The sequence below is a fragment of the Debaryomyces hansenii genome (genome assembly GCF_000006445.2).
Source record: "Debaryomyces hansenii CBS767 chromosome F complete sequence".
Classification (NCBI taxonomy): Eukaryota; Fungi; Ascomycota; class Pichiomycetes; order Serinales; family Debaryomycetaceae; genus Debaryomyces; species Debaryomyces hansenii.
The window spans coordinates 577,264-590,619 of record NC_006048.2 but is presented as its reverse complement, the minus strand read 5'-3'; the positions used below and the strand labels follow the sequence as shown (position 1 = coordinate 590,619).

At 35.8% G+C, this 13,356-nt stretch overlaps 6 protein-coding genes across 6 annotated transcripts; 1 reads left to right on the top strand and 5 right to left on the bottom strand. All coding sequences in view use genetic code 12, as the record gives it.

Moving 5' to 3' along the window:
* Positions 1-85: 85 nt before the first annotated feature.
* Positions 86-1,189, bottom strand: DEHA2F06644g (DEHA2F06644p; the record flags this gene model as incomplete). Its single annotated transcript, XM_460648.1, has 1 exon — positions 86-1,189. One exon carries the CDS (start codon positions 1,187-1,189, stop codon positions 86-88), a length of 1,104 nt encoding a protein of 367 aa, XP_460648.1.
* Positions 1,190-1,534: 345 nt separating this feature from the next.
* Positions 1,535-4,375, bottom strand: DEHA2F06622g (DEHA2F06622p; the record flags this gene model as incomplete). Its single annotated transcript, XM_002770712.1, has 1 exon — positions 1,535-4,375. The coding sequence occupies one exon, from the start codon at positions 4,373-4,375 to the stop codon at positions 1,535-1,537; it is 2,841 nt and encodes a 946-aa protein (XP_002770758.1).
* Positions 4,376-4,577: 202 nt separating this feature from the next.
* Positions 4,578-7,589, bottom strand: DEHA2F06600g (DEHA2F06600p; the record flags this gene model as incomplete). The annotated part of the gene is made up of 1 exon (XM_460645.1): positions 4,578-7,589. The coding sequence occupies one exon, from the start codon at positions 7,587-7,589 to the stop codon at positions 4,578-4,580; it is 3,012 nt and encodes a 1,003-aa protein (XP_460645.2).
* Positions 7,590-7,756: 167 nt separating this feature from the next.
* DEHA2F06578g (DEHA2F06578p) lies at positions 7,757-10,129 on the bottom strand (the record flags this gene model as incomplete). Its single annotated transcript, XM_460644.1, has 1 exon — positions 7,757-10,129. One exon carries the CDS (start codon positions 10,127-10,129, stop codon positions 7,757-7,759), a length of 2,373 nt encoding a protein of 790 aa, XP_460644.2.
* A 207-nt stretch (positions 10,130-10,336) lies between these two features.
* On the top strand, positions 10,337-10,672 carry DEHA2F06556g (DEHA2F06556p; the record flags this gene model as incomplete). The annotated part of the gene is made up of 1 exon (XM_460643.1): positions 10,337-10,672. One exon carries the CDS (start codon positions 10,337-10,339, stop codon positions 10,670-10,672), a length of 336 nt encoding a protein of 111 aa, XP_460643.2.
* Positions 10,673-10,898: 226 nt separating this feature from the next.
* On the bottom strand, positions 10,899-13,250 carry DEHA2F06534g (DEHA2F06534p; the record flags this gene model as incomplete). The annotated part of the gene is made up of 1 exon (XM_460642.1): positions 10,899-13,250. The coding sequence occupies one exon, from the start codon at positions 13,248-13,250 to the stop codon at positions 10,899-10,901; it is 2,352 nt and encodes a 783-aa protein (XP_460642.2).
* Positions 13,251-13,356: the final 106 nt, after the last annotated feature.

The following is a 13,356-nucleotide window of genomic DNA, read 5'->3' as shown; positions in this document are numbered from 1 at the left end:
AATAAGTTTTGCAGAAGCAAATCTATAAACATAACTTCAATCGAATTAATCCTGTAATTATGATTTCAAATGTCAACCACCTCTCTCATGTTCTTTGATGATAATCTTGTGAGTCTTCATCACTGCCTAATTCAAAGCTGTCAAATCTTCTTAAGCCTACCGTTTCCTCTTCATTATAATCTTGTCTGTTAACTTGTAATGATCTTCTCATCGACGAAAATCCACCAACTCCATTGTCTAAAGGTGCCATTTCTTTTCCATTGTGAACACCGAATATTTCTCTATTGTCTTTACCATCGTTGTTCTTTCTAGAAATATTTAATAAATAAACCCCACTGAATATAATCAAAAACCCGATTAATAATGAAATAATGTTAATGGCTGAGGTAGTATTGAATCCTCTAAATAAAATAAAGGATGCCGCTAAAGTGAATGTGGTAAAGGTAACGTAGTATAATGGGTTGACAATTGAAGTATCAAATTGATCCAAAGCCTTATTGAAATAATTCATCTGTGTCAAGATACACAACACCACAACACCAATAAACAAGTAGGTGGAAACATATGTGAACTGATTATGGCCACTCAAAGTTAATTTTAAGGCAATACCAAAGGCTTTGATAGACATGACAGAAATAGAACCAACAGAAGAACAAATAGAGATGTAAATCATAGGGTTGGTATGGCCGTATTGAGGAACAATCTTGTATATCATGAATAACGAATAAAGCGTTACCATGAAACAGTAGAACAAAAATCCTGGTTTTGTTGCGTAACCCAATATTTCATCAACAGTTTCAATTTCTTTGTCTGGTGGAGCATGAAGAACAATAATAACTGACCCCATCAAACAAATAGCACATCCCATCTTACCCAATGTTCCAAGCTCTTCTTTCAAGAAAACTGCAGCCAAAACAGCCCCAATAATAACCGATAATGCACCTAATGGGGTAACTAAAATAGCAGGAGCAAATGTGTACGCCGCAAAGTTGGCTACTTCTCCAATAGCCATGGTGATCATACCAGCCCACCAAATAGGATTCTGTAAATATTCATGCCCTTGAACTTGTGAACTTCCGTTCCTTGCAGATGCATCGATTAACCCTTTCTTCGTGATAATAAACGATGTCCCTATCGCTAAAGAGGACGACATAGCCAAGGCCAATCCAATATATTTATCATCAACCATTTTTTGTTATTATGCAACGATCGTATATGAACTTCAATAGAAACACAGAGAAATCCTTTATATTTAAGCTTATTGCTTGGTTAATTTTACGTATAATGGTTGTAACTAAGTCTAAACCGAGTAACTTAAGTATAAAATCTAGAAGCTTGATACGCGATTTTATCATTTTTGTTGATGATTTGTTCATATTCTGTCGTGCGCGGCAGTTCTCTATATCTTACAATGGCTGCAATAGACATTCTGTACATATATACCAGTTATATATTAATTATATATTAATTATATGTTAGTGATATAAATATTCTATAAGGTTCTATTTGCATGAATATTGACAATTGTAAATCATCAATTATTTAACAATTGTTCTTTCATATCTTGTAATCTGTACCATCCTTCAGAATCTTCCCACATAGCCTTCCCTTTAGACATTAACGATCTCACCGTGGTTTTTGCCTTGTATTTCCAGTCTTTACATACCAAATCTCCCGCATCGTGTTTTCCTGGTAACTCGCCAAGAGACTCGTATGCAGCAACTAAATCAGAGCAGGAATCGATGGCCTCATTCCAAGCAGACTCGTCAGTCTCTAATTCTGGTCTCTGGCTCAACGCTCTATATGCCTTTTCATGGCATTCAAGAGCAGCCCACGGCTTTTGTCTCCATAGTTCTACTCTTGCAACAATTCTCCAACATCTGGCAGATTTTGTGATCACTGAAGGTAATATGTTACAAACAAGATCAATACAAGACTTTTGGTAATGGGTAAACCTTGTGTCTTCAGCAGATGGATATTCGGTTGCTACCAAGATCTCTACCAATTTCTCTATTATTGGAATATCAATTGAGCCTTCCCCGTCAGAATTACCTCTGATATTTATTAACTCCCTAGCAGCAATCAATACATCATTCCATTCGTTCAATTTTGCTGCAACAATTAAGTAATTTTCATAAATTCTCCAAGACTTATTGGATTCACCAGCACATCTAATTGCTTTCTTCAAAGCATTCAAAGCAGGTCTAGTTTTGTCGGTTCTTAACAAAGCACTTGCAAGATTGGACCAAGCATGAGAATTAGTATCATCTAAAGCTACACACCGCGTGAAAGCCTCAGCAGCTACTTCATATTGATGTGATTCTAACCCACAGCACCCGTAAAAGAACCAATGTTCGTAGCTTAATGGATTCGCTGTCAAACAGTCGTTCATATGTTTAATAGCCTGTTCAAGATCTTTAGTAAGTCCTGAACTTTGCGGTGGATTATAGAAATAACGTGATAAAGAAGCTTTAGCTTTCGAATATTTTCCAATTTCCCATGCTTTTATCCATAAGTTTGGATCTTGTCTTATATCTCCTAGAATTGATACAGCTCTTGCATCTTCTGGATGAGAGTTGATTCTTTCCAATATAATCCTTTCTGCTTCTTTTTCTTCATCAGCTGCCGCATAACATAATGCGGTTTCACAAGATAACTGCAATCTTTCATAAATTTCAACAGCCGATCTAAGAACACCGAGGGACATGTACTTCTCTGCTAACCTCATATCCATTGCCCATTGTGGCATTAATGGTAATTGATGTATAAATCTTAATCTAGACGCAGCGGCGGAACTCCCTTCTTCATCCCCTTCTTCCATTGCTTGTGGGATAATTCTGGTTTTAACTTTTATACCAATTTCTTCCACTAATGATGTCATTTGTAATATACCTCTTTCGATGGTCCTGGCTTTAGTAGTTTCAAGGATCGATCTTTCCCACAAAGCTCGTGAAAATATACTCCAATTAACACTCTTGGATGAAGCATATAAAATTCTACTAGCTAATGCTAATAACTCTTCTTCGACCAACGGGTTATTGGATGGCGTCGTTTGTCTTAAAGTGGTTAATCTCAATAATAATTGGACACTATCCAAATCATTTAAAGCAGGTTGCTCGTTTGGATCTAATGCTTTCAATTCATCAGGTATATCATCCTGTCTCATTGCGATAGGTAACAATTTTTCTTCATCCCCTTCCTCGTCATTTATAGTAGAAATTTCATCAATTTTAATCCTTTTGGAATTAGGTTCGTCTTGAAGTTCAAGGTCATCTAATGATTCGAATTGAGGTTTTTCTAGTAACAAGTCGGATTCCAAACCGAAGGTCTCTGGATTATCATTTTCGTTATCAAATAAAGTTGATTTTTTACTCTTGGCCAAAATGATCAAAGCCGAAGTGTGAAACGTTTGAAACTTGGTTCTTTTTGCCTTAGCACCTGATATCACAAAGTTCAATTCTGAAAGTTGACGAGCCTTCCCTAATAAAGGTATAGCAAGATGCTCTGTTTGACTATGTATTCCACTTCTTGCACATTCTAAAAAGTATACTAACTGAATATGCTTTTTTAATTCCAAGTTATCATCTATAGCTGGTGCCAATGCATTAGCAACAGATGGATTTAATAATAATGACGAAACGCTTGACAAAACGCTTGCTGGTTCTGAAATTAAAGACAAATGCACCTGTAATGCCCTAGCTCTCCACCATTGAAGTGATGCCTTTACTGGGTCATCTGGACTTGCACTGCATATGTTTCCTGTTGCTTCAATAATTTCTTCAAGTGGTGCCAATAAAGTTTTATTCACTAAAGATAACCTAGAATCAACTTGCATTAACTTCTCAAATAATAAGCATGAAATAATAAAGAACAACGGATCTACCATCAATTCGTAGGCTTGTTCACCTTCTATATTGATTAACTTAATTGATTCCAATTGCACTGTTTTTTCATCAACTCCAGGAAAGAATAATTGTTGCGAATTAAACTCAATACCTGGTCCTGTAAAGTTTAACTGTATAAATGTTTGCAATAATGCAATAGCAATTATTTGTAAATGAAGTTTGCTGATAGTTTCTTCTTGAAATCTTTGTTCAAAATTATTGATCACTTCATGAAGATATTCATTTAAAACAGTATATAAATCATTACTTGGGAAGCTTTCTAAAATTTTCTTCGAAGCGTCAGTAAATAACAACGAATAATAATCCTGTTCGTGTATTAATTTCGAAGAAACACCTTTAAGTATATAAAGTATGCAATTTGTCACTGGCTGTAAATCAGAACTTATTTCAGATGGAACATCAACTTTTTCTGCCGAAATGGATAGAACCAATTGAGACAAGACAGACCTTAAATATTTCTCCGATGACATATCTTCTTATATCCAGTTGTTTGTTTATACTGTGTTCTAGAAAGAGTTGAAAACAATTCAGACCGTTAAATTTTTTTTTAGTAATCGATGCGACAATATTATAATATAAAATATATTGATTGTAACTAAATGTAATTTGAGAACATCTAAAATGCAAAGCTCTATATAATATGTATATTAGTTTTATACAAAGCTCAGGGTATTAATTACCCTGTGAAGAACCAAATAATGACAATCTCTTTTTGCCCTCACTGTTTGCACTATCAGATCTCTTATGTTCACTAGATTTCCTAGATTTTGGTTTCTTTGATAAAGAATTTCTTATAGACAACCTGTTCATTTCAGAACTGTTCTCCGGATTTTCGTCATCGGATGCAAAATCGATGACTTCTTCTTGAAAGCTGAAGCTGGATGGATTTTGCGCCGAGGAAAGTCTTTTCTTGAACTGATGCTTGGACTCTGATGGTTTCTTTTCATCATCAAGGTCGAAACCAGACAAAGATGACTCCGTATTCAATTTATATAAATCCTTAGTTTTAGGATTAAGAGCCGGTGTATTGGTGGATGAGCTAGACGATTCTAATCCAACCTCTAAATCAATTAAATTGGCTTCGGAGGATTGTTCATTTGAATTACCCCTTTGCTGCATGCTACTAGGTCTTTCTTTCAAAGACAATGCATTCATTTGTTCATGAACAGGAATTATAGGTGCTGGCTCATTACTAATTGACGCAGGTTGAGAATTGACTATTCCCGAGTGAGAAGACACCCTTTTGACTGGTGCTACATTAGCATTCTTGGTATAGTCGCCCCATGGATTTGCATGCTTCCTAATATCACTTTTGTTGGCATTAACATCGGGTTTCGGGTTTGAATATGCGACATTCTGCTGTGAAGGTTGCTGGTATGTAAAAGGATACTTTGCCGCAGTAGAACTAGAATTAATTGAGGGTATATTCAGATTGTTGCTTACTTTTGTTTGAGGACTGCTGTTAAATGGCGCATCAATGTGCATGTTACTAAGTATATCTGGGTATTTTCCAGAAAAACTTTCAAAAGAGTCAACATCATTAACTTTATTAGACGCATCATTAATAAACACATCACGCTGATCGTGTCCCCCTTCAGGTCTCAAATTATGACCATCCAATGAATGTCTACTTCTACTACTGATTTCTTTCCCATCATCATTGAAAACTCCAGCCGCATCTTGTGCATTATGCGCACCGATAGATGGTTCTATACTATCTTCTGCACAAATTTCTCCATGCTGTTTCAGATGACCATCTGAACTTGTTGAAGGATATTCAGATGATACACTTTTCTTCAACTTCGACAATGACTCGATATCACCCTTTGCACTTTGGTTCGTATTTTGAACTTGCACAGGTGCCAAAGCTGGAGATTTGGAATTTGTGGCGAATATATCGTCAACCAATAGTTCTGCATCTTTTTCAATCTTAGAATGATGTCTCTCCCATGCCTCCTTTTTCTCAAACTCAGATGGTTCCTTTGACTTTCCTGTTGTTATATTGTGGTCTATACTATTCGGGTTTAAAGCATTTGCTTGTTGGTGTTTTTGTTGCTCATTCTGTTGGTATAATTGTTTCTGATATTGGTCAAGCTGATATTGATAAGCTTGATGCTGGTAATGATATTGTTGAAACTGATCCGGTGTCAATTTTTGAAGATCAGCATTACTTAATATAACTGGCTGTGTAGGAACCTGAGGGCCATAATTCTGCATATTCGGTTGTCTAATATTCTGATTAGGTAAATTAGGTGGAGCATTATCCTTTTGACTAACACGATCTGAATCTATTGACTTAGTTCTCTTAGTTGGGTCTTCCAAAAGATCCTCAAGGGAAGGATATCTCTCTTCGACATTATCCAAATTTTCTAGTCCTATTTCACTTGTATTATCATCTTCCGTTTCAGAATTAACCTCATTATTAGGCAGGGTTACTCCGGCTTCTTGTTTATTCTTTTGAGGCTCTAAATCGTGAGATAATGCGGCTGGTAACTCAGCTTGTGTTTGATGTTGCAAATCAGCCGTGTTTGAGGCATTCAATTGGCCGTATGCTTGTGATGGTGTACCTCCTTGAGAACGAATAAATGGAGATTGATTTTGCAGTCTTATTTGATTACCATAGTGCTTGGCTAAATTAACCTCCGAGGTAGCCTTACCTCCATTCGCGTATGCATTCTGTTGATAATATAGTTGTTGCTGTTTGAGAAGCTCATTTTGCTTGTGGCGTTGATATTCATGTAAAGCATGGAAATTATATGGTCCAGTATTATAAATGTCCTCTAGTTTGAGACTCTTAAATTCAATTTTCATCATTGTGCATAATAACATCAAAACTTGAACAATATTAGGTCTGAAGAGTGGATTCTCCTGGAGCATTATTATGATTAAGTTTTTCAAGTCACCAGAGAAAACAGGTGCTGGTAAAAATTGAAAAGTTGCGTGAAGGATAGCAATATCGCCATTCGCCTCAAACGGTGTAGTATAATAACATAACTTATACAAAAAGCATCCCAACGCCCAAATATCTGCTTTCTCGTCAATAGGAAATCCTCTATACAAATCTATCATCTCTGGTGCTCTATACTGGGGTGTAGTCTGATACATTATATCATGACTTAGAAGTTGGAATTGCTGTTGATCTTTTGGTGGCATTATTGGCGAGGAAGTAGAGCCAAAATCACATAGCTTGAAATCATTCTTGGCATCAATAAGAACATTTTCAATCTTAATATCCCTATGAACTAATTTCATCTTATGCATTTCGTATATACCAATGGATATGTCCAGCATAATTTTCAAGATTTCTGGTTCAGTTAATTTGGTCTTGATTTTAACATTCATATAGTCCAACAAAGACTTGTTAGGACAAAGCTCCATAAGTACCAATACTTGGTACGTTCCATTCTCTAGCCTTGCTGCATGCGAATCGTAATATTTCACTATATTCCTGCCATAACGCAAGTTTTTCATGACATCAACTTCTTTTCTTAATTGATCTAATCCATTCTTATCTGGTACTATAACTCTCTTCAAGCAAGCAATATCTGTATCTTCCTCCTTAGGATCAATTTTTACTTTGTAAATATGTGCAAACCCTCCTTCCGAAAGATACTTAAGAATTGTTACTTGATGGCCTCCCACCGGAAGCTGCGTTCCTTCGGGAAGTTTCGGAAAATTCCCCATACTACTGCTATCTATAATGTTGTTAATTGAAGTCTATAGAAGTAATTGAACGTTGATAATGATATTATACATGATAGAAAGCTTAGCCCGGTTTAAGGTGTGCTCTTATTTTGGTGAGTACGCACATTCAACATTTCTACAATCACGTGTACATATTGATCATATATTTACATTTCATTAGATGCAAATTCTTCGGCAAGCAACTTTTCCATTTCGTCGAAGTTGAAAGGGACGAATACCATTTCCACACCAGCTTCATCTTTAACGGCACTACACATCTTGTGTTCGACGAACTCTCCAAGCATAGTTCTGAAACTTATTTCATTTGAAGTAACGAATTCTTCTAAACATGTATTGTAAAGTTGTTTGAACTCGATACCAAGCTTTATAGAACCTTTTAGGCCATTACGACCTGCCTTAGTAGTAGTGGTATTTCTCATAATTTCCAACTGTTTGGTAAGCAATATTTTGTAGAGATTTCTAGCATTCTTCGTAAGTGAACTCAAGACATACTTGGCACCTTTGTTGCCGACGAACTTCTTCGATTTGCCCATACTCAAAACGTCTCTAAAAGACATCTCAACTGTGTAAGGCTCGTATGTTGTCAAATCGTGCCATAAAAAGTTGAAACTTTTCAATTTGAACAGATCCCAAAGTAAGGAGACGTTTATGTTGTCAGTAGAAGAAATTAGCCATATCTCTGGAATAGAGCATAATTGAGAGAGTAAACTTTGGGTTCTTTCATTAAGAAAGGGTTTACCATCAATATTGTGAATAACCAATATCAACTTAGGCTTAATGAATTGACCTGGCCGATGGACACGACGATCTTCGACATATTTCATAAGAAATGGAATCGTTTCAGATATATGCTTGGGAAACTTCACATTGTCCTGTTTCTTTTTTTCCTGGGAGATAAATACCGACAAAATGTCATGGGCTACTTTCTTAAACTTCACCGCAGGATTATATCCATTTACAACCAATATATCCGGATACTCCTCATCCTCTTGCATATTTTGCTCGTACCAATCAACAAGATAATTTTGAACAAAGTCGCCAATTAATTTAATTTTTGATCCAACGCCATAGAAATTCAAGCTAAATCCGCAAGTTAATTCAAAACACCATTGATGGTATAATGATTTGTGTAAGTCGTTTAGTTTATTCTTCTCCTTTGAACGTATCAATTTACTCAATTCGACATATGGTATAAACTCATCGTATTCTAATGGAGGCGCTAATTGTGATAATGAGTTAGCACTAGCTTTCGGTCTACCCATATGTTGTTCGAAATAACCTTCAGTTCCATCAAGGAAAAAAGCTCGTTCGTCGATAAGCCTACCTGAATATTTTTCTTCTATATTCACATTAGGTAGATATTTTTTAACGTATTCTTCGTCTTCAATTTCTCCTTCTTCGTTTATGTTAGGTATTGGTAATGGAATGAATTTATTTGAATCGACAGTCGCCACTTCTACCTTTCTTTTACCTTCCTTAGTGTTCGGTATACCACTTACTGTTGGCACAGAAACAATACTGCTCTGCGTTACATTATCTAAAGTCATTGAAAAGAAGGAGTCCGAATCTTTAGTAACATCACTAGTGTCGGCATTTTCCTTAATTCTATTCGTAGCTTGTTTATTCTCCGTGAAAAATGCTTCATCGTCCATTTGAAAAATACTTTTAATTTTACCAATCACTTTACTTGCTTTGCTAGGTCTTCCAACCTTCCTCTTACTAGGAGATATAGCCTCATCTACCAGAGTAACTGCAAATGGGCTCGCAGTTATCTTTTGTCTCTTGGGTAAAATTTCCTTTTCTGCTTCATCTTCCTCTGAAATATCATCTATATCACTCACTTCCCTTATTATGCGCTTATTTTTTGCTTTCCTTTCTTTCTTTGGAAGCTTGAATTCTTCGTCGTCGTCATCTTCTAATTCTCCGTCATCTTCTATTTCGATATCTTCGTCATCTATTTCATCATCCTCTTCAACTTTTACTTCCTTCTTAGGCTTTCTTCCTCTACGCTTAGGCTTTTTATTGACGGTTAAATCCTCCTCCAATTCTACATCACTACCGTAGGCCCTAAAATATTCATCTACATCTTCCTGTTTATTATCTCTAGATTCTTTTATGATTGCCTCTGCCAACGATACTTCCTGCCTGTCTAGGTATTCATTATTATTTTCCTCCAAATCATCATCCATCAACTTGGAATATATACCACTCGTCAGTATGGCCCTTTTCCTTGCCGACTTATCCAATTCTGCTATTGTTCTCTTTTTAGGTGACGGTAAACCAGCCCTACCATTGGGAGTTTTTACTGGTGAAAATAAAACTATGTCATCTGCTGTTTTCTCTAACTTTATTACACCTCTTTTACTGGGCGATTTATTAGGTGAAAGTGTCAAATCAAAGGGTGATTGACGATGCGAAGGTGTTGCGGAGAGACTAACATGCTTCTTTGAAGGCGTCAAAAATATGTCGGAATCATTGAATCCCTTATTCTCAGGTGAACTTTTCTCTTCAAAAGTCATATATACATATACATTTAATCAATCCTGAATTACTGGGATAAGTTATCTGACTTGGTTGTCAAATTGTGTTGATGGTTGTATGTGAAGTCGACAATGTACATCCTGTATATAATAAAGCATCTCTTCATTCTCTGAATCATTATTAAATCAAACCAGAGAACAAGCTTCGTAAGTAAAGCATCATAATCTGTATAACGAAGGCCTAAAATGTTGTCATTTTGTCCGTATTGTGCTAATATGTTAATAATGGCTCAGAAAGATGATGGGTGTAACAGGTTTTTCTGTCTGACATGCCCCTACGAGTTTAAGATCGACGGATTCCAAATGTATGATCGTAAGAAGTTATCGAGAAAAGAAGTTGATGATGTTTTAGGTGGTGAAGGAGCTTGGGATAATGTTGACCAGACATTAGCACAATGTCCTATTGACTCATGTGGTGGGGATAAGGCATATTTTTTTCAACTTCAAATCAGGTCTGCCGATGAGCCTATGACCACATTCTATAAGTGCGTTAAATGTTCCCACCAATGGAGAGAAAACTGAATATATTTAGGTTTCATCGATCAGAGTGTTTTGCTTGGCTTTGGTAAAGTAACCGTTTTTTCTGATCGAATCTCTTGTCAGGAATATAACTTGAAGGTTTAGAAAAATCAAAATATGGAAGCATAGCTTCTACACTGTAAAATAGACGATATAACATCCGTAATCATTAATAAATGTATTAATTTAATGTTATGCAATTGTAGTAGATATGGTATACACTAACTATTCAGGTAAACTTTGTAACTTGATTAAACTGCGTATCTACCGACTTTAATTTCAAGCTAAACCAGTTTGCAGGATCATTATTCAAGTCGTTCGATACATTTTGAATCGTAGAAGAGTTTACACTAGCACATGATTTAAAGTAGATTTTACTCGAACTAATTTGGCGGTTTGCTAGCATCATCAGTGAAGCATTTTTGGTTATTGATGCATCCTCAGTTTCGCTAATATGCCTTCTGAAACTTATTTCGAAAGAATTAAAACTAGATTCAATGAATGAAAAATCAGATTTTTTAGATCTTTTATTGTTGTACTTATTTGTCCGCTGTAAACATGGCCGTTTAAAGTTATTCTGTTGGGGGAGAGCTTCATTTATATCCTCCTTTATTGGGACAGTTTTCCTTCGCAATGCCCGTTCAAATTTGGCGTTCTCATTGAACGGATCTTCAGACATAATACTATCAGATTCATCTTCAATATCCGTTAATTCATCATTTCGACATACTTCTAGTTGGGGCTCTGCGTGGATCCTTTCATTGCTATTAATTCCAAATTTCACAGACAGATCATCAATATTTTTGTGAGAAATATTTGGGCTATCATAATGTGATTGTTCATCCGTCGATTCATCCAGAATACTCCCATTATCATAATTGTATCTATCAATACCACCAAGTTTCATTCCGTCATTGAATTGTACATCACTATTAGGGTCATTTCTAAGTACACTCCGCACACCTCCCTCAATGTCATTATGATATTTACAATAAAGCTTCTGCTGATTTTCTATTATCTTCCTGTACCACGCTTCTCCCCTACCAATAACAATTTTTTGCAATTGTATGTCTTTATGTCTTTCCTCGTGAAATTGTCTCTCATCTTCTGTATAATTGGACAAATCAAACTTTGAAATAAATTTTTGACCTTCAAAATTGAACTGATTAGAATTCTGATGTACAATGTCAGACGAGTTATTGTCAATTTTAGAGAGAAAACGTTTCACCCATCTTATTTCATCCACACATTCAGAGAAATTCCACCTATTAATAATTTTAACAGGTCTATTCAATAGCGAGGAATGGTGGGGTCCATATTCAAGGGATTTGGCCTTATCGTATTCAAGCAATGTAATGTCACCTTTATAAGGTTTATAAACCAAATCGCCAAATAGACGCGACATTATCATTCCATTTTGCCATGTATCTTTCGATTCGGTACAAGGGTAGACATCTCTGAATTTGAATTTAGAAACAAAATTCCTACATTCTGAATATGAAGAATGTCTGGAAAATACCAACTTAATATCAGCAGGTAAGAGTTCATTTCCATCTTTCTTGCAGAGCCATCTTCTTCCACGAAACTCATATACGATGTTTCCTTTTAGTGTTTTTCCTAACATTTTTAATCCACTGGTACGTTCAGAAGACGAGATACTACTCAAAAGAATTGGACAAAACACCCCTGTAAAATCTAAAATATTAAAATCAATACACTGCTTTATCCTAATTGGAAATTTGGGAACGTCTGACATACATGAAGGTAAATATTTACCGCATGCATGGAATTTCAAGTTACGAGAATTTGATTGTTTGTTAATCAAATGGTTTAGTACGTGACCGTAATGTGTATATAGGTGATTACAATCAAGCAGTTCTATTCTTAGCTTATTTTCTTCACTTGTATGTAAAGTGCCCTGTAAAGAATTCGCTATCTGCGCCCAGGCCTCTTCAAATCCAGATGTGCTATCAACGAAGTAGAATTGTACGTCAGGGTCGTCTCTAGGATACGATTTTATCAACAGTGTAACTACCGAAATACCTTCATTGTTCAGTGGTATTTCTATAAATGGCTCTCCTCTATAGATAAAAGTGGTGTCCAAATAAATATTGTCCAAAACTTTCAATCCGGCAGTATATGGAAAAAGACTGGGGCATTTGGAAAGCGTTTCTACCCACCATGATTCGGCCCTTATATCTCCAGTATAAAGTATATTCTTCGTGGCTCCTTCAAGTAGGAACATCGTGGCACCAGGACAATGATAAGCTGGGATCAAAGTCATAGTTATTTCTTCTCCATTCAACGTAATTGTGAACGGCACATTAGTTTCAATTGGTATAATAAATGGTAGTACATGTCGAAAAGATGGATCCAATGCTACTAGTTTCTTAGTCGTTTCGGAACAATAAACTATACTATCAAATGATTTATTACGTAGACCGCATAAGTGGTCAGTGTGACAATGTGTGAGTAGATATAAATTGGCTATGGTATTAAACCTATCAACTCCAAGTCCTGGAAATTCCTTTATTAAACCATTAAATGTATTACCCGTATTTGATATAGGTCGTATTCCCATTAACAATTAAAACCACTAATACTGGTTTATGTGTATGTCATAGAAATAAATTAAATATGCTTTCAAATAGTAAATAACGCGATGGTTCAATATCTTAGTCTCTATG